The sequence below is a fragment of the Schistocerca gregaria genome, chromosome 7 (genome assembly GCF_023897955.1).
Source record: "Schistocerca gregaria isolate iqSchGreg1 chromosome 7, iqSchGreg1.2, whole genome shotgun sequence".
Classification (NCBI taxonomy): Eukaryota; Metazoa; Arthropoda; class Insecta; order Orthoptera; family Acrididae; genus Schistocerca; species Schistocerca gregaria.
In genome coordinates, this window is record NC_064926.1 from 110,636,456 (window position 1) to 110,664,136 (window position 27,681).

Here is a 27,681-nt window from a genome sequence, read left to right on the forward strand (position 1 = left end):
AGTGCGCTCTCTCTAGGCTGTATAACTAGTGGCTGCTTAGCTGTCAGCATGTTACAGTGATTCAAGCCTCCACAGCGAGTCAGTCGCGATCGCCGTCATCCACATAGGTAATGATACATCGCTCTAGGATATACTTTTACAACGTTGACTTCTGTATGTAATATTGTACTGTTACTTTGGTTATTACAGTGCAATCTCTGGTCTTTCCTTTCTCAATCCATCTCCTTCTCCCTCCCCTTCACTCTCGACGTAATCACGTTCACCACAGTAGAATACTGATGGTTCTTACAACAACAGTATTTCTTTCCAGATTTTAACAAATATGTGTGGTGAATTTGGATGAAATCGTTTCACAGGTTTAGAATGAGCTTTTTACCCCTGACTTTGCCCAAGTACGCACATGTCACATACGTTTCAAGTACATTTAAGATATTTCACGCGTATTAGTACACATGTCTAGTAATAAATTTACATGCCTTGCATGATGTGGCAGTTTTTTGACGCACGTCAGCGTTTATGACGTCATATCTGCTGAACTACATGTTGTAAAATGATACAATTTTTGTGATAAATTCAATTGAATATGTTAGTAGTGTCTGCAAAATGTGTCTCGTGTGCAGTCGGTAGTAAAGAAGTAATAAATTAAAACGTCATGCTTCATGTGGCAGTTTTACTGCATGAACAGCCAAAATGTAGTAAGCGATACACTTTTCTCGTTTCATCATTCTGTGGGGGTAGTCAGGGAGAAAAAGTGTCGTAAAGGGTTGAGATTATGTATAGAGGCTGTTGCAAGTCTCAAATACTAGAAGACTGGCATTCACACTACGTTGGCGGAACGGTTTTTTTCAGCCCCATCCAAACCACTTTGACATGCAGCTGGCTCTTACCCACATAGGGATTCTTTCCAGACAGTAAACGATAAGAGTAGGAAGTTTGGTTGAAATTGGTCCAGTGGTTTAAGAGGAGATGTGGAAGATAAATACATACATTCCAAGCCAATTTGCTTACTGCTAGATGAAAAAATCATTATGCACATCAGTAATACTGTTAAATCTCAAATAATAAAAAGTATGTTATCTTCTACTCCATGTGTCGTGTTTATATACAAAATTTTAATTCACTATGAATAGTCACTTTTGGTGTGGTTAATAATCAAAACTATAACGACGTTATATTTGCTAAGGAAATATTCAATACTATATCAATTATCATTTCCATTTATTAATAAGTATGAAAATTAAATTAACTTGAAGAGTTGCTACTAGCAATATTAGTAGTCTTTTAAGCTGCGCACTTACCTACGAGCGACTGTCATGATAAATTAAAAATGTTTAGTGTCTAACAGAGCTCAGAAGTACTCTGATCTTCAAAGCCGACTTTTTTTTCATTGTTTTGTACTAACTTAGGAAATTCAGCTTTAAGTGCTGTAAAGTATGAAGAAAATCGAAGAAGGGCAGTCGGTGAGATCGCCCTTGTAAGACAAGACCTGCGAGAGCGCTGGACATGCCGTTACCTGAGTCGATGGCCTGCGCGACGGTGTCGGCGGGGTCGACCCACCAGATCGGGGGATTCACCGGCGCCCCCTCGCTGACCGCGCGCCGCATGGCAGCCAAGATGGCGTCCGCGTATTGTGAGTGCAGCGCCGTGTAGCGCCGGCTGATCTCCACCGTCTGCAACGAAGCCGCACCAAAACGTGACGTCAGCAGCCTCGCAAAAGAGACCGAGGGACGTATAAAACAAGACGGCTAAAAATATGTCCACAAGCTGCATAACCTCCAATATACGTAGCTAACGGGTCCAGATTACTCGAGCAAAATAACATTGTCGTAGCTCCAGCGCGTAAACCCATTTTCATCCTGATCACTGGATGAGTCTATGCTTTTTTATGCCGAATGGACAGTAACCGTAGCTGACCGTCGCATCTCATTACTACGAGGGTTGACCTGAAGGAAATGCAACGCATTTTGTTTTTCCTCTGCTGAAAACAATGCTACCAATGCGAAACGCTACGTATCTATTATCTGAAGTCTCCTTAATGAGTTTCCGTTACTTCCGACAGCGTTGCTACACGACAGTTTCAAAATGGCCTCTGTAGGTGATGTACGTTACAAGCAATGTGCCTTCAATGAATTTCTCACTGCAGAGAAAGAAACGCTTGTGCAAAATCTATGGAGCATCTGATGTCGACAGAAGTACAATTAGTCGCTGGGCACGGACGGTGAGGTCATCAGAAGGCGGTTCGGCCGAGCTCCACGATTTGCAGCGGTCGGGAAGACCTCCACGGCTGTCACACCTGACATATTGCAGGGAGCTGATGTCACTCGCGAGGACAGACGCATTACGACTCGGCAGTTGGTCCTGCAACTGTCAATCAGCAAAGGAAATCCACACAGTGAAGCACTGGCTCCTCCAACAGGACAAGGATTGGTACGGACAGGGCATACACGCCCTTGTTTCACGCTGGAGGAAGGCCATAGAACAGGATGGAGATTACGTGGAAAAATGGGGTTTGTAGATAAAACACCATTCTTTCGTGTGTGTAATTCTCATTATGTTTAATAAAGAATTGTTGAAGAAAAAAATGCAGTGCATTACTTTCTGGGCAACCGTCGTACAATCATTGTAGTGAGCCCTGAACTCCGGATTTGCAGAGGAAGTCTTTCATAATCTCGCACAAGTTATTATATGCACGCTGCACGGGATTAGCCGAGCGGTATAACGTGCTGTAATCATTGTATATGCGGCTGGTACCGGTGCAGGTTCGAGTTCTCCCTCGGGCATGGGTGTGTGTGTTTGTCCTTAGGATAATATAGGTTAAGTAGTGTGTAAGTTTAGGGACTGATGATCTTAGCAGTTAAGTCCCATAAGATTTCACATGCATTTGAACATTTATTATATGCAGTGCCCCTAAATTTATCTCAGAAGAGGCAAACGAGGGGCAAAAATCTCATTCAATCTGTCTTTGAGAGAGTTGTAATCACCACTAACTACACTCATGCTCATAAATTAAGGATAATTGCAGAATGTGGTGCCACACAACGTGGCACTACACAAAACCCACTTTAACGGCATAGACACATAGAGAACACACATGACACAGATATGTGAGTCCACGGTACTGGTGAAACACATGTGCTACAAAACGCCACTGCTTCCTGCGCATGTACCCCAACATCAATATCGGATATGATCACCATGTACAGGTACACAGGCCGCACAAACGGTTTGGCATATTCTGGATCAGGTGGTCGAGCAGCTGCTGGGGTATAGTCTCTCATTCTTGCACCAGTGCTTGTCGGAGATCCTGCAGTTTCCTAGGGGTGTGAAGATGTGAAGCGATTCGTCAACTGAGAGCATCCCAGACATGCTCGATGGGGTTTAGGTCTGGAGAATAGGCAGGCCACTCCATTCGCCTGATACCTTGTGTTTCGAGGTAATCCTCCACTATGGCAGCTCAGTGGGGCTCTGCGTTTTCATCGATCAGGAGGAATGTGGGACCCACTGCACCCCTGAAAAGTTGGACATACTGGTGCAAAATGACATCCTGATACACCTGACCTGTTACAGTTCCTCTGTCAAAGACATCCAGGGGTGTACATGGACTAATCATAATCCCAACCCACACCATCAAACCATGACCTCCATGCAGGACATTAAGGGGTTGGTATCTGGTTTATGGTTCACTCCAGATGAAAGCCCGGCAGACTCACTGTTCAGACTATACATGGACTCATCTGTAAATGTAACCTGAGACCACTGTTCCAATGACCATGTACTGTGTTCTTGACACCAGGCTTTATGGACTCTCCTGTAACCAGGGGTCAGTGGAATGCACCTTGCAGGTCTCCAGGCGAATTAAGTATATCTGTTCAGTCGTCTGTACACTGTGTGTCTGAACACAACTGTTCCAGTGGCCATGGTAAGGTCTCAAGGAAGGCTACCTGCAGTAATCCATGGCTGTCTGCGGGCACTGATGGTGAGATATCGGTCTTCTTGTGGACATCCCGTACCGTATGGCCTGGACACGTTTCCTGTCTGCTGGAATCGTTGTCATTATCTTGAGATCACACTCTGTGGCACATGGAGAGCCCTTGCTACGACCTGATGTGCGACCAGTCGCCCTAGTATTCTACCACTCATAACGTCATCAATATGTGTTCTTTGAAATATTTTCAACACACTGTCACCATTAGCACGTCTGAAAACGTCTGCACACTTACTCGCTGCACCGTACTCTCACATACACCAACACACCTCTGCATATATGGACTGCTGCAAGCATCACCGTGCGACGACTGCAGGTCAAATGCACCGCATGGTCATGCCCCGAGGTGATTTAAACCCGCAAACCGCCCACCAGAGCGTTGTTTCGCTATTCATCAGCATTATCCTTAATATATGAGCATGAGTGTATTTTGATCACTCGATAAAGAAATTACAGCGTAGGTACAAGTACTCCACATGGGTTCACTGCTCCAGAAAAAGAAGGACAGAGGGGAAAAAAACTTTATTTCTACACAATACTGCCGACACAGATTCTCAGGGGACTAACCTACTCGGACAGCTCCAAATGTTAGCACGCCACTTCCGAATTCATGGAAGTGCGCCCGCCCTGGATAGAATTGGCCCAACTCACTAACGATGCCAGTGTTCTGGCTAGCCTGCATGTGGTCTCAGTTACATGGTTCACACTTTCACATGGGATAAGGCGAGATGCATACAGTTGGAGTGCATATAATCTACTTGGGGGGTGGGAGGGTGTAGGAAGAAGGGTGGTGATAGGAATAACGGCTAGTCACCATGTTGTAGTTGCGTAAATGCAATGGAACCGTTCTTCAGATATATACACTCGCTTAGCTTAAAATTATAAACCCAAATATTGATCTTAGAGCAAATTAAAAATTTTTAATTTTATTTATGAATGACACATTCCTCCATTTCTACAGTTGCTGATTTCCTTCTTGTGAATATAGTTATTAATCGTCTTGTCTAAGTAATTTTTGTTGACTTCATCAGTTCACGTTTCAACTACTTCTTCTAAACACCATCAATGAAGCCTATGATTAAGTAATATTGAAAACGAATTTCTAGTATACAAAAAAATAATTGTGCATGTATATTTAAAGATGTATGTTACATGTTAATATAGTAGTCATAATCTCTTTACTGCTTATAAAAGACAATAAATGATTAAATATTTGCAAGCACAAAAGAAATAAGAAAGCAAAGTATTTTCTACATCCCTTCGATAACACATGAGGCATATATAACAGTCATAATATACATGGATAATTTAAACAAATAATTAACTAGCGTCATCGTTAATATTGGCATGAAGGAAGATATATTGATGGTACCTGTTCTTTCAGACGTGTCTGATAGGCAAGGGGTGCTACACCAGTAGTGTGTCGATAAGTTGGGAATTTTGGTACGACAGAAGGTGTGATAGGGTAGTCCGAGCACATGCGATGACCACTGTGTCCGGATGGCGCAGGGGTTAGCGCATGTGCCTAGTATGTAGGAAACCTGGCTTTGAATCTCAATGTGGCACAAATTTTCAACTTTCCCGCTTGATTTAAAGTGATGCTCACTCGCAGCCAATGGCTGTCATTCCTTTGTGTCTTTGAGGAATATATTTTCTCAGTTACAAATTTTGATAGATGCATTATATTTTCATTTTTTCAGATGTTATTAATATTGTATTCCGTTCTTATCTAAATAAACTGCAGTATTCCGTTTCATTTTCAGCATAATAATCGCAAGAGCTCATGACAATCCGAGAATAATGTACTTTCCTACCACATTCACTGTAAACATTTTTATAATGTTTCCAGCATTACTACCTATTTTATTATGAAGAGAACTGTTATGGTTAAAGAGGATTCAGGTATACAAGGATGCACCTAAGCAATAAAATGAACTGGAAAATCCACATATTAAAAATAGCTAAGAGAGTCAAAAGGCTGATCATCATTAAGAGGTTAGCTAGGAAGAAATGAAGCTGTTCACTCCCAATCCTAAATTACATCTATCAGATACATTAGAAATTTCAAATGTTAAATAGAACTATGCTTATGATTACAGGAGTACGAAAAACAACGTCAAGTTTTTTCCTGCAGATCGGAACAAATAACGTCTCCGTATTTTGATAGTCTCTTTTACAATATGAAAACTTAATGAAAATGTTACTAGTAGGGTTGTACAAGGCATGTGAATCACAAAAGAGCTACAAATTTTACTGTATATATGGTGGTATGAGACTGTGTATGTGCATGTGTGTGTGTGTGTGTGTGTGTGTGTGTGTGTGTGTGTGTGTGTGTGTGTACTCATTGCCACTGGTTAGGAGCATTGCTCATTTTCAAGCTGTACCTAAATATATTCAAGTTATTATTAGTGCCAGTACATTTATATATAAATGCGTAATATTTGGTTGCATTACAATTTTTTACTTACGCAATAAAATCATATTAGACCAGTTGCAAATAATGTAAATATTCTAGCACACTTACGTAATAAAAACTTAATTAAACTGTTTAACCCAAATTCAACGTATACCAAGAAATACACAATTAAAAATGATATTATTCAATTTACTTAGATAAAAGACTCACAAATAGCAGTAAATAGAAAATTCATCTCATTAGACGTCACTAATCCACACACAAATGTGCCACTTATTGAAACCATATATCATAAAAAATAACCTACTAAAATTTAGCAAAATTAGCCAACCATAAAAATATGGATTAATCATTCTCCTTGAAAGAGTGCTTCCACACAATTATTCCGCTTTTCAAGGAGTGAGATATAAGCAAAATGATGGGCAGGTCTTAGGAAGTTGCCTTCCAACACCCCTGGAAAATATTTTCTTAGAAAATAAATTTGGACTAGATCGAATAAGTTGATAAAGTCACTTATAATCGATGTTATTTTGATGATACCCTCCTTCTCTGTAATGGAAATAGTGACGAAATTAACGCATTACATCAACAAATGAATACAATGCATAGCTGCATCAAATTTACCATCAAATATGAAATAGACAAGAGCGTATAAACTTCTTAGATGTAAAAATAGCTAATGATAATGGAATCATAAATTTTACATATTTTGTAAGCCAACCACAAGTGACTATATAATACTTAACTCATGATGTCACAATCACATAAAACATAGTATTTTCACGCTATTATAGACCGTCTGATCAGAGCTCACCTCGCTAAACAAAATATGAAGACCGGAATTAGATCAATTAAAACTTTAGCAGCAAAAAATGGCAAAGTTAAAATGTTGTCAATACAATATATCGAAAAAAAATTATGAAGACATGTGCAAACAGCATTGAGGAAATAACATTAACGAAAGTAGAAAGGAGAAAGAAAATTCGTTACATTATCCTATATGGGAAATACTTCTTAAAAAATAAGTAGTACATTTCGTACTAATAATGTTAAACTTAGCTTCTGCACAGAGAATAAGCTAGGAATGAAGATAATGCAAGAACAGACAATCCCCTCAGAATCAGGAATAATAATTAAGTGCAGTGACTGTGACACTTTCTACATCGGACGAAAATTTACAATAAGATACAAAGAAATTATAAACAAAAGTGAAAGCAGCCTGTCCACATTTAGTATGCATCTTCAAGCAAATCAACACTCTATTCTAAAAAGAAGCATTAACCTTTCATTTCTTCATGCAGCTGAAAAAGGAAGCTGGATGAGCATCGTGCAGGAAATGCAAGTCTACACGTATTTAATAAAATGAGAGAGCCAACAAATGTCTTAAATGAACAAACAGAACACCGAGATAAAAACTGTTTTGAGAACTTCGACAAAACTCTTATGAGAGAAAGATAATTCAAAACAAAAGATATCCCAAATTTTAATCAAAGGTAAAAATTTAAAACATCCTGTCTGTGACGAGTCAATCGGTAATGTTATAACCATGCACAAATATAACAAAACAAACGTACATCATATTTGAAAAATAGCGTTTGTGATCTTATTGCTTAGACATAAGTAAAATATTATGCCAATGTCCAGCAATGTTCATTTGTCTAGGTAAAAGCTGTAGTAGAAAATACTAGACCACTACTGTGTATTGCAGGTCGCAACACACACATAATTGTCCAGTAAACGGGATGTGGCCAGTACTGAAATAAAAGTTTTAACTTGGCAATGTAAATTTTCAGGTGTATTTTTACGATAAAGATGACAGTTAATACTTCCAAGTCCGTATTATGGGTCTACACAATGTAAAGCTCCCACACACACCACAATCACACACATAGCCAGTTTATGGCACTTACACCCGTTAACGAAGTTAGTAGAGCTCACTAGATCGTTTAGTTATGAAAATGCTCGCTCAAATGTTGTGCACTCTGCTCTACACGTAATATCTGTTCCAGTCTTAGACCGCACAACACGCCACGCGGTTTTAACTAACAGTCAAAAGCAATAATTTTTATATTCCGTCCGAAATTCCACACGACTTCCACTATACCGTTCACTTAAATACACTTTCTTTTACTTCGCGAACTCGTAATTAGCATTTTTCTAAGATATTACAGTACTTTCGTCGGAGCTGCTTTCAGTGAGATGTTACAATCCGACCTCCTTATATCACATAAAAGGCCTTGTTCCCAGCATAGATTGGCGCGAGCCTGCATTTTTCTGATTGGCTGATATCACAAACAGCAAATCACGTTGCAGTATTATCCCGCGCCAACCCGCTATTTACTTCAATGACCAATCATAGTAAAACAATTCTTTCTATGGCAATTGCTAAATAAATCAATTTAGAAAAGTATCAAATATATAACTACTCCTTCCGAAATTATCGATTAATTTGTGTTCTACTCACGATTTATTAGTACCATAAACTGACTGCACATTTAATTATAGTAAATCCCCTGTATAGTTTAACTGGTACTTCGTGAATAAACAAAACAATTTTCATTTACTTCTGTTCTTCTTCACTCATACAACACTCACACTGCTAATTACTACACACATAAAACAATTATAATTATAAATACATAAATATCAGTCAAACATAACTTTACAACATTGTTTTGACTACGACTGCTAGCACTGTCCGTCAACTGCTGACCTTTGCCGCCTACTAGTACAACTACGTGCAGCTCTGTAACTCAGGTCCATGTCAGCTGGTGACATGCCTATAACGATATCGTCCTAACAAGTTACAGGAGCGATGCAAAGGCGCTACGCTTTATATATTTCAACGTCGTCCGCCAACGGACAGCGGAATGGCATATCTACCAGAACATAACCTGTGTCTACTCTAGGTAATGCTCCCAACCAGATGGCTCGGTGCAGTGCAAACGTGTGAAACAACCACGCAACCGTGCCACGGAGACCCACTCGTGCCTCCTACAGCCTACTTAGCGAGTTTGAAAGGGGTAAAATTTTAGCCTTCCAAGTGACGGGATGGCCCGTTCGGAGAATTGCCACACACGTTGGGTGTGCTGCTACAGTTTGTCAACGATGCTGTTATCAGTCTTCAACCAACGGGTCTTACAGAACTACATGAAGAGGTCAAGCACCCATAGCATAACGTTTTCCAGGACAGTATTCGTCATCTGTACGACCGACGAGGTGCTAGAGTCAACACGTGCATTGCCGCCTGTGGAGGCTACACCAAGTACTAATATTGGTATTTCAGCTTGGTTCGATATCTGGTATCTCAAAACCGCTTGTGATATTGATCTGTAAAAGTAATCATTCCATGTACTCCTTAAGCAGTTTTGCAACAATAAATCAGAGAAGCTGCAGAGCGTAAACTTATGGGTTTTTATAAAACGCATTTTAACCATTAGCTGCTTATTTGTCTCATTAGTCATCTACCGTTTTCGGTTATTAAGCATCATCCAGAACGTCTGTCAACATCAATATTTTAAGAAAATATGAAAGTACAGTACAAAAATACCAAAACTCAGCAAGTATAGGGGGTGCAAAATTCCATTTGTATACTTACACGGTGCAACAGATTAGTTAAAAGCGTCCCATATTCCTTTTAAGCTGAAGCATATCGAAATTATCCAGTGAAACTGTACAAACACCTGACACAGTTTGCCATATAATACTGACAGTCATATCTAAGTCAAATGGACAGACACCACAAGAAAAATAAGACAAACAATTACTGGAAGAATCCAACAGCAGCCTAGTTATATCAAAGGTACATTTGTACTGCTTAGGTAACATCACAACATATTTGTTAAGGAATAGAACATCTTTTCCAACGCCTTTGACTGAAGGTAAACAAAATGAGAGAAACATTAATACTGAAGTTACACTAAAAACATTCGCAAGATAAAACTGGAAACACATGTCAGTGGAACCGGATATGTTTACAGCAACAAAGATGTACACCTGGTTCAGAGTACAAAACAACTTGAGTAATAAAAGCAATAATGTTAATCTAAAATGCAACGTCGAATTTCCAATTGTATTTCACTTGCAGCAACACTCTCTATGCAACAATACATGTCAGGCAAAGCATAAGTTCAGAAAGATCTAGTCTCATTTTTTAACTAAATGATACGTTTCAAAAGAGGCTGTATCCAAGGTATTAAATTGAAACAATAGAGGTATACAATTATGAATTTCTTTTCAAAATGATCAGTTATATAGTTCCAGGTAACGTAAGAACAGACTACAATATGTAATTACTAGTGACAACCTTAAAATCACATATAACTCATATTGTAACCGAAACCGCTAGATGAGTAATGAGACAAATAAACAGCTCATGGTTAAAATTCAGTTTATAAAATACTTTATGGTAGTTGGATCTCGCCTTAGGGAAACATTAAAAAGTTATAGACATCGGCGCCTGTAAATTTATGTAAACAGGGTGTTAAAAAAACTGTCCAATAGTTCAGGAGATGTATATTAAGAACAAAATAAGAAAAAAATGTCTTACAACAAAGGGTCCTACAAAGCAAATGGTCTGATATATGACCACTTGTTCAGAGAAGGTGCTCAACATGATGTCCATTCAATGCACCTCTGCTCTACGGTGTACACACTCTTTGAAATCGCCGTCGTTCGTTCTGAATGTGCTGAGATGCATGAAAGACGCGATTATTTACTGGGCCGAGCAAGCCATGGTATGAGACCTCCCTGGACAATCCACCGGTTTTCAAATGTCCTCGTCGGGTGCCGATTCACAACGCAGAGAAAGTGCTGGTGCGCCATCATGCATGAATCAAATCTGTAGTCTGTACTGACATGGCACGTCCTCGAGCAAGATAGGCAGTGTGTCCTTCAGAAAGCGGTAACGATGAGCCCCAGTTAATCTCTGTGGTAGCACGTATAGCCCTGGTAATCTACAGCCAAGAACGCCTATCCATACACTGACTGAGAATCGATCCTGATGTCCTGCTTCTTGAATGGCATGGGGATTTTCATCGGCCTACACAAGCTGATTATGGAAATTTACAACACCTCCTCGTGTAAATCGTGCTCATTCGTAATCAAAATCTCGGAGGCAAATTGTGGATCTGTACCACATTGCCGCAAGAACGATTAGCAGAACTGCACTCTGGCAGGATGGTACGGATGCAACAATTGTTCATGAAGTACCACCCAGACCAGTTAATGGCTACCACCTACTACCGCTGATATTCGTCGCACACTGGTTCCAGCTCGTCCACTGCACCTGCAACACGCTCCTCCATTTCAGGCGTGCGAACTGAACGAGGTTTTCCACTGTCTACTTTGTTGGGTGCTATGGAACCTGTTTGCCCAAGACGCTGGAACAACCGGCTGAACAGCTTAACACATGATACCCTACGTGTTCGAAATCTTTCAGTTTACAGGTACAGATTAACTCTATCTGCTTAACCATAGCAATAAATCATGTCTGCCATTTCCCTTCTGGAATAAAAGGCCTCCATTGCTAGATTCTGTCAGAGTATCTGCAAGAGGGAAAACATGTTGTACTGCACCACAAACGTCACAATTACATGTACTCTAAACATTACCTGTAAGTAGACAAAAATCACGATACGCCATAGGAATTAGGAGAAATGTTAGCGAACGTAAACAGATGTAAAAAGACTACAGTACAGTCACACATCGTTAACGGAACAACTCACTGCAGACCACTGAGTCAACTAATGTTTTCATTGGTACTGGACGGCAGTTTCCCAGCACGCTGTTGACCCTGATATGACACGGAGCACCAATGCAATGGTGCAGCTCATATCCTCTGTCACATGTTCATGATGCCTTTCTATCTCGCAGTATTACATGCCATGGGTTTTAATTAACGTTAATTAGCGAGTAGTCATCTGCAGTAAGACAAGTAATGCATTTCCATGTATGACATCACAAAAGCACCTCTTATAAACACATGTTAATATGTCATATGTCAGAACGTATGCCTTGTAGGACCCATGATCATCAGACATTTTTGTCTTCTTTTGATGCATAATACCATCCCCCTGTGAGCCGTGGTGGCACTAAATTAGTAGACTGTTCTGTCTGACGCCACTGGCTCAGGTGTAGCATCGACTGTCCCTCTTGTGGTCCCATTGCCAATATCTGTAAGATGGCTCTGAGCACTATGGCACTTAACATCTGTGGTCATCAGTCCCCTAGAACTTAGAATTGCTTAAACCTAACTAACCTAAGGATATCACACACATCCATGCCCGAGGCAGGATTCGAACCTGCGACCGTAGCAGTCACGCGGTTCCAGACTGAAGCGCATAGAACCGCACGGCCACACCAGCAGGCTCTGAGGAAGAGTTGGCATCTCTGGGTTGTGCCCTTAGAAGGTCTTTGCTTGCCGGTATATATAGGGGGTTCGCAGGCCCGATAGGGTCCTCCTCGCCCACTTGTCTCGCCCATCCTCTCCCGCCCCCACCTGCTGCCGCGCCTGTATTTCCACGTCCCACTCGGTCTGCATCTCTCCACCCTCCTTACCCTCTCCCAAGGTGGTTTCCGCCAGCTCCCCCTCGCTGATGATGTCCTCCTCCCCTCCATCTACCCCTCCTATCAACTTTAATCCTCCCCTCCACTTCCTGCGTCCTTTTGGCACCCTCCCTCCCTTCCCCTTCCTTCTATTTCCTTTTCCCCCATCCCCATTCCTCCACCCCTCTTCTTCCGGGCTTCCCCTCCCTCCCTTCCCCCATCTCCTCTGCCCATGGCATCTCTGCTCTCCCCTCTCCCACTCCCCTCCTCCTCTCTTGGCACGTCCCCGGACTCGTACACTCTCAGTGGACTTTCACGCGCCATCAGTGTCTCGTGTGTGTGTGCCTTCGTTTTGTGTTTAGTGTTCTTTCACCGTCACGCCTCCACTGTTCACGTGTGCCGTCGCAGTCATCCGTGTTATGTGCGCCGTCTCAACAAGTGTTAGTGTTTTGCTCGTCCAGCGTGGACGGCTTCATGTTTTTTGTATCTACATTTCTTGCCCGCCGTTTTTATTGTATTGTCTGTGTCACCTATATGTCATATTATTGTACCAATTAAGGCTGAAGAGCAGCGTAATATGCTGCTGACAGCCCGCCTGTATGAGGTGATTAAAATTACAATAAAGAAAAAAAAAAGCCCGAGAGGGAGGCTCGAAGTTTGGAGATTGGCGGTAGCGTCGTGATAAGAGATGGTTACGAGGTCCGAGCGGCCCAAGGAGAGCCTGCTCAGAGAGAAGACAATAATAATAACGTCGTGTGACTATGGCCTCCCGTCGGGTAGACCATTTGCCTGGTGCAAGTCTTTCGATTTGACGCCACTTCGGCGACTTGCGCGTCGATGGGGATGAAATTATGATGATTAGGACAACACAATATCCAGTCCCTGAGCGGAGAAAATTTCCGACCTAGCCGGGAATCGAACCCGGGCCCTTAGGATTGACATACTGTCGCGCTGACCACACAGCTACCGGGGCCGGACAGAGCGAAGATACCGGAGGACTTCACCGGGGTCAGCGTCGACTACGAGCAGCAGGCCGACATCCCGTCTGCTGGTTGGCAACACTGGTGTCGGACGACCGCTCGTGGCCTGGCTCCCCTCTTCTACGTGGCTTTCATCGGCACCACCCAGTAACCGCTGCGACGCACCGTGTATCCGTGCTGACAAAGGGGAGTAACATTCTGTAATACTCGTGGTAATTGGTTTCATTGTCTACCTGCCCTCCTTATTATTTTCTGGCTTGCACCCGACCCTCAGAATTTTACTCGGTCCGGTCTTTGGTCGTAAATATACGGGTAGTATTGTACTAAGACACTAGTTGTCATTTGAAAATTTGTCCAGCTATTATATTGCCTTTCCTTTCTGGTTCGTACCCTATCATTAATGTTATAATTAATTACCTCTTGGTCGTAAATATAGCTGGAACAATTGTTATAAGACACAGGTTGCTGTTAAACAAAAGGGGGTCCTTGTGGTTAGATTTAGCTGTTAATCGGTTCAGTTCTTCGGTTGTAATTGAATTTCTCAGTCATTAGTTGTAATCTGAGCAGCCTGTTGTACTAAGCTGTTCGTTTCCGTGTTTTAAAGACCGGGTCATTATTGGTGTATTTTAGCTGGCTCTTGTAGTTCCGTCGAGTGAGTTCTCTCGTAATAAGTATTCACGAGTGAATCTTTAAGTAGTTCCTTTAGAGCTGTCTTAATAGCTGACAATCAGTTTAACTGTGAAAATATTAACAGCCAACTATCACCAGGGCTTTAGTCAAAATAAAATTTTCAAGAGGGACGGGTTGGGTTCCAGTCGCACGTTGGTCGCCGATTGAAAATAAGAGGTCGGTTGCTTTGAAGTAAGCTTTATCATTGTGATATTGTTTGCTAATCTGTTTAACCTCTAAGCACAGGTGCGAATCTTAAGCCCGAACCTTTCGGCATACAGCTTTAGATTAAAAGTTAAGTCATCTGTTTTCAGTAACTGAATCACTCTTATCATCAATGGTGCTTATATAGTTTTCATGTGTTGCAGAACGGCATTTAATAACACAGACTGTGTCCAGCGCGGTAGTAAACACCGCTGTTTCACCCGATAACTGGAGGGGTGCAGGTCTGGCCGTTTTGTAATCTTTGTCATATTGTTTGCAGTTTTCGAATACAGTACTTCAGATTTCCTTTGCAAAGATTCAAACTGAGTTTAGGTCAAAAGAAATTTGCAAGTTTGTTCATTTTGTTAAAGAAAAGTTTATGGTTAAATGCTTCGATTATATGTAAAACGCAGTTTATATATTGTTAAATAAACAGGCTGTGTGAAAAGAAAGTTGTATTGTTGGGTCCTCCCTTCCACGTTTTCCTTAATTCCAGAAAGTACCACGTATCACCCTGAAGTATTGGACAGCTTTTTTAACACAGTGGATACAGGGTGATTCCGTTACGAAGTTACAAACTTTCGATGGAGAACAATAAATGCATCAATGTAATGGTCCTTGCACCGGAACCGAACGAGTCGAAAGTTACAAGCGAAAACCGTTCTCATACCTCTGACTGAAATGCATGCACTGGGAGTGGCGTTGCCAATATTGTAGGGTAGGTAACTTTCAGATGTGGTAGTATAACCCAAAATAAGAAAAAAATGTCCATTAATTATGGGCTCTAAAAGTCATACCTGAAGAGCAATGAGTACATTTTCATCTTCGCTACTGTGAAATGCAGCCTCTATTGAACAAGTGCCCATCGCTCTTCAGTCATGCATTTTTGAGCCCTTGTTTAGCGAACATTTTTTTTTGTTTCGGTTCATACTATCATCTGTGGAAGTTATCTACCCTACAATCTTAACTCGTAAGTGTTGAGCAGCGAAGAAGATAATAGTTACATGTCTTATGATTCCAAAAAGGGAAGAAATTTGTCACATTCGACGTAATGAGAGAACTGAATGTGTATCCTGAAATTTTACAGCATTTTTACAGAATGTCTCAAAAGTATTTCTCCATTGTATCAGACAAAGTGAAGGAGAACATTCAGAGAGATGCGATGAGACATATTCATTTGATTTTCTTTCGAACATAAGGCCAACTATTGCTAATTTTGTGAGAGATGTTCAAAATATTACGACACTTTTCCAAAATCTTATTATCCGTAAATATTTCACTGCTGTAGACCAGTAACTCCTCGTCTCAGCGCATAGTTCCCTTCCATATGGTAGAGATTTTGCTCTTATCGAGAGAAACAAAACATACTTTCACCCTGAAAACTGGATTCCAGTCATTACCAACTCCAGGGGCAATGGGTCTTTCTGTGCAAAACAAGGTTTCTCAGAGAACTAGGCTAAGGGCTGCAGAAGAGTTGTTTTAAAATAACAGAGTGTATCTGACTTCACATTCCGTCCGACAGCCCTACTTTACAGAGGGTAGGAAAGCGTCATAACATACAGCAAGCGTGGATTTGTCAAAGCACTGCAAAGAAGTAGACAGGTCCTGGGAAAAGAAATGTGCTGCTAGGTAACGTTACAGTTTCCCCTTTATTGTGTTATAAAATTCTGCCAGTAGAAAGTGCGAAGAATAAAGCCTTACTTGACATGTGGCATTAAATCTCTTCTGAAAAGTGGAATTTTTGTGGACAAGTACTAAGCGAATAGCGAATTTGCACGTATGTCTGGGAAAAAGCATTCACCGAGGACAGAAACTATAATGCTGACTGTACATGTTTAGTGTAATTTCAACAGGAATAGTGTTAAATTTTTCCGTCTCTGCTGTTGCTCCTTTACAGATTTTTATTGCAGTAAACATGTGTTTTGACCTTTGTTGTTGTAATTTCTCAAAATAACGTTTCTATTTCTGCAAAAAGTAACACAGAAAAAACAGCAGCACAGCGCAGTAATTGCACAGATTCAACGTTGTTGTCTAGAAAAATAAAGAAATAGTGCTCTTTTTTCAAGTATAAGAAGACTAATAATGTAATAACTTACAAAAATATACAAAATGGCATTTTGCCCCTATGGACTGCCTATATCATGAAAGTCCAAATAGGTAAACACAAAAATAGGTAGCAAACAGGTAAGCATAAAATATTCAGAACAGAGAATAGTTCAGTAACCTTTATATCAATAACAAAGTCCCATATCTCATCTCGTTCACTGCTCGCGACATTTGTTCGACAATATGTGAACGAAAATACTGAATGCTTCGTGAATGAAACTGTTAGTGGTGAGAACGAAAATTTACGTGTATAGCTAATTCTGCCACTAGATCTGTGATTATCCACCTCTAGTTTTAAAATTAAACTAACTCTTAATGCAATATTAACTTAAAATGTGATGACTTCATACGAAAGTGGAACACGAATCACAAAGCCGCATAGGACGCTGCCAAAAAGTCGAGTGTTGTGTGTCGTAGCTAGTGGCTGTCAAACGTCAAAATATATCACTTGTTTACTCAGGACTGGAATGATGTATCTCCTTCCATCGTTAGAAACAATTTTCAAATGTTAGCTATACTTTACACGCTCCAGCCTATGTGCTAAGCCCCAACAAACGTAAACTGTCACACAACTACACTCTTCACTGCAGGTTTTTCATAATAGGCCCGGTGGTTTAGTTATTTGGGAAGCATCACAATAATGATGGACAATAACGAAAATAAAACCATTTCACTCTCAAACTACGTTAGACTATAAGATGCTGAATTTTTTTCGAAAAGTTTTCTCAAAATCGAATGAGAAAGACTACACAGTATAGATACACGAATCCCTAAACAGTGGTTTTTAATTCTTTGCACAAAAAATGAAAGTTTTACTGAGAAACCATCTACAGAGATGGATACAGCAATCCGTCATCTACGTAAAACAGTTGTTTTTGAGGACCTTCGGATGACAAATTAATGAAAGCACCAGCGACTCACTTGGACGTCTCTACCAAGCATCCCTTCAGTGTGCCACTCGTGGCGACAAACAGACTTGGCGTGGACCTCGTAGCGACGCGTCCCCACCACACCAGCTCTGTATAAACTGCTCACTTTGTTAACATGGAGGTGGCAGGAAACAGCGCCACGTCCGCGCCACGCCGTTTCTGTGTGAATTGGACCTTACAAACTTGATTCCCACTCGACGGCTGCTCAACTGTATCTTTCGGTTTCGCAACGCAAATGTTGAACGAAAAGTTTCCTGACTGTTGGACAGAACGGCATGCTGTAGTGCAATGGCCTGTTGATTTTTCTCTGCGAGTGCATAGAAAGACGCCGTCTATCGTGAAGCCCCAGCTACACAAGACGATGTGCACCATGGAATCGTCACGGCATGAATGACATATCAGCTAATGTACAATCGTCTGCTCATTAATCACTGGAATAGCGACTGCAGAAGTGCCCTGCAGCCTATAATAAACATTTTGTGAGTATACTTAAGTAGAGTGTAAGACTACGTTTCGCTAAGAAACGGATTTATTTTGTGGTTGACACATCGTCAGTCATTCTGAATAAATGTTTTGTTTGTTTAAAGTGTGTTTTCGTCGAATTAGAATTTCCAGTAGTATCTATAGGCACATCTCTCCGACAAAAGGTATTTTGAAACTTCCTGGGAGATTAGAACTGAGTGCCGGACCGAGACTCGAACTTGGGATCTTGCCTTTCGCGGGCATGTGCTCTACCGTCTGAGCTACCCAAGCACGACTCACGACCCGTCCCCACAGCATTACTTCTGCCAGTACCTCGCCTCCTACCTTCCAAACTTTACAGAAGCTCTCCTGCGAACCTTGCAGAACTAGCACTCCAGAAAGAAAGGATATGGCGGAGATATGGCTTAGCCACAGCCTGGAGCACATTCCGCTGCAGAGTGAAAATCTCATTCTGGAAATAGGTGTTTTATCTTTAAGAAGCATTGGGGAAGAAGAGGCCAGGTACTTTCTTTTTCTTTCAGGTCTTGGTAGGTCAATACATTAGTTTCTTTTTTCTGACTACATGCGCATTCCATTCCAGTTCTTTTGCAAAAGGTTTCAACATTAACATTAATAAGCGCCAGTGCACTGTAATTGTAAGACCTGCTAAATGACGTTACGGAAAGTATACGGTTTCGCTAAAAAATCCAAACTTGCCTCTATATTTCGGTTGATACCAGAGTTCAGAATATTATCCATACAGAGTATTATCTGCCCCTCAGCATGCTACCTGCATAAAAAAGCTGCTACGGTGGACTATCATTACAGCGCATTTAGTGTCACCATTTTCTCCACTTAAATACAAAGGGATCATCGTTAGACTTTTTGTGTTTCCACCATACCCTTGTCAGGGACTACAGCAGCTTTGATGTTGGAGCTGAAGTTACCAATACTGCATTACATGAACTTTGTCTTCGGCCAGACGAATTTTGGGAATTAGTGATACTGAATAATTCAACATCAGCCTTTCGTGCTTTATCTTCAAACATTTTGTCAAAAAATATGCCGTCGCCAAAGTTATATATGGTGTGAATCCTTATCAAAGAAAGGAATGTAAGTAATATTTTAAAAGATATGATCCAATGTTGGGATTCATGATCAAGTGGAGGAAGACCAATTAGGAAAGTTGCTTCAATATAACGAGACACTTGGACAGTCACACTAATCTAGAAAAAAAGTAATTCGCGAAATTTTACGAGAAGAACAGTACTTAATAATGCAAAGAGAAAATGAGAAGTCGAATAACATGTTACGCAACAGGAAAACTCACTTCGAATATCTACAGAGCAAAAACCGACAAAACTACAACCAATGCCAGGTCATGATTGTCGTGATGCGCTATTGCACCGAAATGACGTATGGCCATTCACTTTATTACAGAGAAGACACAGACATCAACTGACTCCATTCGCTGCATTTGGAAAAATAGTATAGTACACAACATCATTAACTGGAAATGCAGAAAGCTACACTCAGTAATCCAAGCAATATAGTCCAGAGACATAATTCTGACTGGAGAGAAATCACGTATGGGGTTCCCCAACGTTCAGTCTTAGGACCACTATTGTTTCTCATACATGTAAACGATCTTCTGTCTAGTATAAAACAAGCAGAATTAGTTCTTTTTGCAGATGACCCTAATATTATAATCAGTCCAAGCTAACATACAGAACAAATGGTAAACAAAGTTCTTAAAAGAATCGTTCACTGGTTTACTGCGAATGGTCTCACCCTCAGTTTTAAAAAGACTCAACATATTCAGCTCTGCACGTCTAGAAGTATGAGACCAATGATAAGTGCAACACATGGTACGGAAATAATAAATGCGGTAGAAACTTTAAAATTCTTAGGGGCCCATACTGATGAGAATTTAAACCGGAAAAAAGACCCTTTTGACCTCCCAAGACAACTTCGTTCTGCCACATTTGCGGTTAGAATTACTGCAAATCTTGTGGAGAGACAAATCAGTAAGTTTATGTATTTTAAATATTTTCATTCAATAATGTCATATGGAATAATGTGCTGGGGTAACTCGTCTTTAAGAAAGAAGGTATGCATTGTGCAAAAACGTGCTGTAGGAATAATACGTGGTGCTCACTCACGATCATCTTGTAGACATCTGTTTAAATAGTTTGTCATTCTGACTACTGCTTCAGGGTATATTTATTCCCTCGTGCAGTTTGTTCTCAAGAATCCACTACAATTCAAAAGAAACAATGGGGTGCATAATTACAATACCAGAAGGAGAAAAGACATTCATTACTCCACGTTGAAGTTGTCTTTAGCACAAAGAAGAGTTCACAATGTTGCAACAAAAATTTTTGATCCCTTACCCAGTGATACAGAATGTCTGACAGACAGCAAAGTAAAATTTGATCACAAACTGAGAATGTTTCCCCTTGACAACTCCTTCTATTCCGTAGGAGAATTTCTGTTACTGTAATGTGTAAAAGGTGGTGGGCAGTAATTACTAAATCTCATCTGCGAGTCTTTTTTCTTTTAGAAAAAAGAATCAATTTGCAATGTGAATATAAAATTACTCATCGCGTGTCATTGCGATCTATCATGCAGAATGATCCATGGAACATGCAACTAACTAGGAAGCCTGGAAACAAATGGCTGTGTACCAATGTTACGAATATTAAATAAATAATTTAAATTATGTCAATGCATTTATCTCGGCCATATTCAACATTGCTTCAACGTATGTACAGTTTGAAAACAGCGTTGAATTATGCAGGAAAGACACATACCTCATTGTCGAAATCCCATGGGACGAAGGAGAACTGTATGGCGGGCATGAAGACGTTGGCCTGCAGCCATCGTATGAAGAGCTCCTTGGTGAGGACGTCATCGTTATAGCCGTTGCCACCTACCATGTCGGGCAGTACGAAAGGGTAGCCGACCATGTTCATCTGCAGGAGCGTCGTCAGCAGCGTGGGCAGTCCGTTCTGGAAGCTCCACTTTGAGTCTTTGTCCAGCATGCGCACAAACACGGGCAAGTGCTGCGTGCGATACCCGACGCGGACCTCCACCATGTCTCCGAACTCCTCGTACGCCCACTCGGCGTACATGCTGGTGAACTGGTTGGGGTTGACGTCCTCTTTCACGGACAGGACCGGCAGCTGCGGCAGCCAGCTGGTCTCGCCGGCGTCGAACTTGAAGGAATCGATGCCGGCAGCGGCCTGCAGCGCGTGCAGACGGTCGAACCACGCTCTGAAGGCCTCGCTCTTGGTGAAGTCGACATGGCCGCCGTCGCCGTTCCACCAATGCGTGGCAGGGTCGCCGTCCGTGTTGAGCACCAAGTGACCTGCCGCCAGCGCCTCGGAGAAGTACGGTTCGCAGTCGAAATTTACGAACGGATGCACCCACATTGTCACTCGGAAACCCTTCTGTTTCAGCGAATCGGTGAGGTTCTTCATGTCGGGGAACTTGGTGGTGTTGATCGAGAGGCTGCCGTAACAGGTCTCCCAGAAGTCGTCAATCTCCAGCTGGCTGTTGTTGAAGCCGTTCTGGAGGATCTCGTCCGCAAACGCGCTGACAATGTTCTCGTCGATGTCTCGCTTGTATCGGGCCCAGGTCGACCAGATCGGGTGGCGGACCATGCGCTCGTCGGGGACCGCCGAGGGTTTCCAGAGGAACTTCTGCACCGCCTGGAGGTGCGCTTGCTTGGCGTCTTCGCCTCTGCACACGTAATATCCTAAGTGGAGCGTCTGCCTTGTGGGCGGGTACGGGTCGGCGTTCTGCGCTACGAGACAAAAAGATCCGTTTCCCTGGTTCAGAAACAGTGGCACGTTGATATCCACGTATATGTACAGCCCGTTGGAGAGGAGCCAGTAAGACTCGACGACCGCCATGGAGTCCTTTTCCTTGGTAACGTACGAGTACTCGGTGAAGTTTAGCTTTTCGAAGGGCCAGTGCTGCACCTTCTGCTCCGGACCGCCGTACCAGTGGACATCGCCCTGGTCGAAGCAAGTCTCCCAGCGCCCTGTTGTCGAGGATGCGGGCCACGTGTAGTGGTCGCACGCCTCGTCGGTGAAGAGCAGCATCAGCCTCTGCTCCTGCCCCCACTGTAGACACAGCGCAGACTCCTGCGCGTCGCAGAGCTCGACTTCAGACCCCAGAGCTGCGTCGGTCCAGCTGTGCAGCGCCACAGATCCATCTGGAACAGTTCGCACCAGCACAAACTGAAAATTTGGTATCTGTATTCAGCTTTTTATTACTCCTAGAGGTACGCAAATTTCACAAAATTCTTTACTATTTTCTTCAAAATTTTATTCATTTTTGGGGCCGCCCGGAGTGGCCGAGTGGTTCTAGGCGCTACAGTCTGGAACCGCGCGACCGCTATGGTCGCAGGTTCGAATCCTGCCTCGGGCATGGATGTGTGTGATGTCCTTAGGCTAGTTATGTTTTAGTAGTTCTAAGTTCTAGGGGACTGGTGACCTCAGATGGTAAGTCCCATAGTGCTCAGAGCCATTTGGCTCAAAAATGGTTCAAATGGCTCTAATTTCTAGGGGACTAATGACCTCAGAAGTTGAGTCCCATAGTGCTCAGAGCCATTTGAACCATTTTTGAGCCAAATGGCTCTGAGCACTATGGGACTCAACTTCTGAGGTCATTAGTCCCCTAGAAATTAGAACTGGTTAAACCTAACTACCCAAAGGACATCACACACATCCATGCCCGAAGCAGGATTCGAACCTGCGACCATAGTGGTCTCGCGGTTCCAGACTGCAACGCCTAGACCCGCACGGCCACTTCGGTTCTGAGCCATTTGAACCATTTTATTTTATTTGTTGGTCCACAGCTTCCAAAAAAAAAAAGTAAGAGAGATAACATTGTCCGTAGTAGGCTGTCCAACAATATCATTTACTCGTTGGCGGTTGGCCAATTTCACATTAAGTCATTTTCAAGCCCCTACAGAAGCATACGTCAACATGCAAGAGTAATGCAGTTAATGTAGGGTGACAATTACTAAACTATATGAAATAAAATCTTCATGACCTCTGAACTGTTTAAGTTAGGACGTTCAAACTGCACGGTTGGCCTCAGGGCATGATGGCAATTACTATTCGCTTGCGCATAGTTTGGTTTAACAACAAAGCCCACTTTCATATGAATGGGTTCGTCAATGAGAAAAATTGACGTATTTGGGGAACTGAGAATCCGCATTTCGCGATCGAGAAGTCTCTTCACCCCCATCCGGTGACTGTGTGGCGTGCAATGCCCAGTCACGGAATAATCGGTGAAATGTTCCTAGGTGGCACGATGACTATGTAAAGGTACTTGAAAGTTTTGGAAGATGGTTTCATTCCCATTATCCAAAGTGACACTGATGTCGGCAAGAAGTGGTTCACCTAAAACGGAGGCAAGCCCATCGAAGAAGGAGAGGGATGTCCTGGAGGAGCACTTTGGGGACCGCATTCCGGGTCTGGGGTACCTGAAGGCCACTGGCAAAGGCCTCCATTGGCCGCCATATTCTCCTGACCTGAACAAATGCGACTCTTTTTGGTGAGGCTGTTATAAAGGAAAGGTGTACAGCAATAATCCCAGAACCATTTCTGAGCTGAAAACAGCCATTCAGGAGGTCATCGACAGCATCGATTTCTCGACGCTTCAGCGGGTTATGAAGAATTTCGCTATTCGTCTGCACCACATTTTCACCAATGATGGTAACACATCGAACATGTCATTACCCAAATCCGAATATGTGTAGTGATGTTTATATGTTGAATAAAGTGTGTGCACGTCGTAGTTTGTAGATAATTTATGTTTTTTTTTCATATAGTTCAATAATTGTCACCCTGTATACACATTGCGGAACACCTTAAACGTAACCGCAACCGTGTTTAAATTCAATAGAAGCAGTCTTACTTATACAATACCTTTATGCAATATGTCATACGTGATGTGGCATACAATCAAAAGTCATTCCATACATGAAGCCATACGTGTAATAATCCATCTACAGTACAATCTAAAAACTAAAACATCGTGTTACAACCATAAAACCACGTCATATCATGCTTGAACTACAACAGTTCCACCTACAGACTGAAGCTGAAATCAGCTTTCTAATGTCTACCAAAGATACAATCAAAGATAATACAGTTGGGTATCGATAACGTTCAAGTTCGTAAATTACATGCTTTTCCGACACCCCAGTAAGTGCAAGTTAATATTATGTGCAAAAACAAAGTATAGGAACTGTACCTCACAGCGTCAGAATACAGCAAAAGAATTTTGAAACACTAAAGTGAAAATAGACTTTCACACTCACAGTCAGTTGAATAGAAAACCTCAACATTATACACGAACAATTCAATTATAAAACAATCAGGCATTTATAAAATTAAATGTGATGTTTGTAATAAATTTTAAGTAGAGCAAATGGACAGTAATTTTGGTAAAAATTTCAGGGAGCACTTAAATGTCAGTGCAAATACGAGTAATAAATCTTCTTTCAACAGCCACTTACGTAACGGTAAACATACAGGCAAAAAAATGGGTGTGTGTGTGTTTGAGGTTTACGGGCGCTAAACATCGTGGTCATCAGCGCCCAAGCGCATAGAAACAGGAACACAGGCGGTGAAGGGACGAAGACGGACGCCGAACAAGGAGAACGGCTAAAAGACACAGGCGGGACGCAGTTCCAAATGCGCACATACAGAGGCAAAACAAGAGGAGAAGAAACACACTAAAAAAGGAAAGGAAACACAAGGAAAAGAGAACAGATACCGAAGTGAAACAAGGAGGTAATCGTGACTGGCGGACCTCTTACCTAAAAACTGGGTGAGCCAGTCACCCAGCAGCACATTAAAACCTTCTCCCTAAAATCCGAGGCAACAGATTGGACAGGACACAAAACCGTAAAACTTTAACGACAGTCGCTGCGTCGTCTTGCAAAATAGAGGGCAAATCCGGTGGCAAGGAAACCACCGCCCTCTGGTCAGAGAATAAAAGACAGTCAAGTAAAATGTGGCGGACAGTAATCTGGACGCCACAAGGACTGCAGATTGGGGGGTCCTCCCGCCGGAGTAAAAAACCATGCGTGAAGGGACTGTGTCCAATGCGGAGGCGAGTGAGGAGAACCTCATCCCGCCTGTATGACTGGTAGGACGTACGCCATGGTCGCGTAGTGGCCTTTACCAGACGCAGCTTATTGTCAGAAACTGCCAACCACTCCTCTTCCCATTGATGCATAACACGAAAACGCAAAAGGGAGGTTACAGCATGGAGGGGGACGGCACATTCAACAACGTGAGGGAGGGAACATGCATCTTTGGCAGCCACATCCGCCAGTTCGTTGCCCCTAATACCCACGTGCCCCGGCACCCAGCAGAAAGAAACCTCCTTCCCCTGCCGTTGCAGGTGGAGTAGGGCATCATGGATGTTCTGGACGACCGTATCCGCTGGGTACAAGTGTTGAATGGTCTGAAGGGCACTCAGGGAGTCAGAACAGATGAGGAACTTAATACTGGGAAAACATCTCATCTGCAAAAAAATAATGCATTCGACATGTTACACATTCTTAATAAAGGAATGCTTATGAACATTTACAAAGAAATTGAAACCTACACTGTGTTTAACAAACAGCCAGAATGTGTGCTCAACAAACAAATAGATTTATAAAAAAAACTGCGTATAAAAGTCAAGCAGATGATACAAGGTAAGCGTTAAGAAAGCAAACAGCAGGGACGGATTTCTGACTGGCAATGGAGGAAAAAAGTTCCTATGTACATGTGTCCGGAAATGGACGGTGTGCAAGCAAGTACAACAAATCGATCCGAACACAGTACATCACACCACGTCACAACAGATGTTCGAAGTGGCCTCCATGGAACTGCAGGTGACAGGGATAGCAACGATTGACATGCAGGGTACACATAACTATGCTTTGGTTTCAGCACGTTGGCGGGCCACTTGCCTGGAACTTGTACTAGGGTTAGTCTCAATAGGTGTGAACCCGCTCCTCCAGTTTGATGTGCGCACAGTCTGCCTCCTCGCTGCTCGTTCGTCCGCCTGAAAGAACCCGTGTTCACACAAACGCCCAGAAAGAGATTAAAATATTCTGTGGTGTCTGCGAGGGTACTTGTTTTGGTATAGCCGTCCTACCTTACGACCGTATCTTTCTGCTTGGTCGTGCACAAACACCATCTCGGCTTGTTCCCTACATCAATACTACTCCATTCTGCTGTTTACAGTACACTGCGTCGATCACACAACCTGCAGCTCTCAAGGAACACACGCCACGAGGTCAGAGGGACTGTCATTCGACAGTGGCATCTTCCGTGGTAGCGCTGCATTTTCGGACACATGTTCATAGGACCTCTTCTTCCCCATTTTCCAGTCATGAACCCATCCCTGCAGTTTTTTATTAATGTTCACCCTGTATGTTGAAAACTAAAACGTAGGTAATGGATTTCTTCTTAATGTGTTAGATGTTTTTGACCCCTACCTCCTTTCTTCTCCCCACGCTTTTTTCTTATATTTCCTGTTCGTATACAAATGTATGTACAAGTGTGAGTAACTATTTAGGTCTCTACTAATACGTTATGGATTTACCGTCATTACATACCAGCCGCATATACAATTTTGTATGATGAAATATAGATGAGGTTTGCGGCTTGTGCATGCTATACTGGAATGTTACTTTGTTTTTCAGATAATTGTGGGTTTAATTTAAGTCCATAAGTGAAGTAATCTGCATGTTTTATCCGCTACTCAATTATATTATCAATAACACTGCACGTATTGTGGTGTATGTTTTATTAATGGGTTACATAGCTACGTTTTATAGCAGATCTTATTATAACTTAACTGCAGTTTCTATCACGTATCACAGTATACTAAATAGGAGATATCGACCGAGGTGGCAAACTCGAGGAATACTTCCTAACACATTATAAGGCCTCTTTGTGACCAACGTAGTGTAACAACTCGAGGTGGCATGGACCCAACAACTGACTGGAGGTCCCCTACAGAAATATTGAGCCATGCTGCATAATTTGAAAGCGTTCCCAGTGCAGTATTTCCTGCAGGAACTGACATCTCGATTATGACCAATAACTGTTTAATGGGATTCAAGTCGGGTGCTCCAGTTGGCCAATTTATTCGGTCGAACTTTCCAGAATGTTCTTCAAACATATCGCGAACAGTTTTGGCCGGTGACATCACATCGTTGTTTTGGAACATGAATTTCATGAATAGCCGTAAATGGGCTCCTAGAAGCCGAACGTAACCACTTCCAGTCAATTATCGATTCAGTTAGGCCAGAAGACGCAGCCAATTCCATGTGAACACAGACCACACCATTACGGAGCC

At 42.2% G+C, this 27,681-nt stretch overlaps 1 protein-coding gene across 1 annotated transcript in view; it reads right to left on the reverse strand.

Moving 5' to 3' along the window:
* The window catches only part of LOC126281683 (myogenesis-regulating glycosidase-like), a 96,145-nt gene that overhangs the window by 16,566 nt on the left and 51,898 nt on the right, over window positions 1–27,681 (reverse strand). The window contains exons 3-4 of the mRNA XM_049980849.1: window positions 21,111–22,519; window positions 1,514–1,670 (exon numbers count right to left, since the gene is read on the reverse strand). Coding sequence (XP_049836806.1) covers window positions 1,514–1,670; window positions 21,111–22,519 — 1,566 coding nt within the window. The remainder of the gene's footprint in view (window positions 1–1,513; window positions 1,671–21,110; window positions 22,520–27,681) is intronic.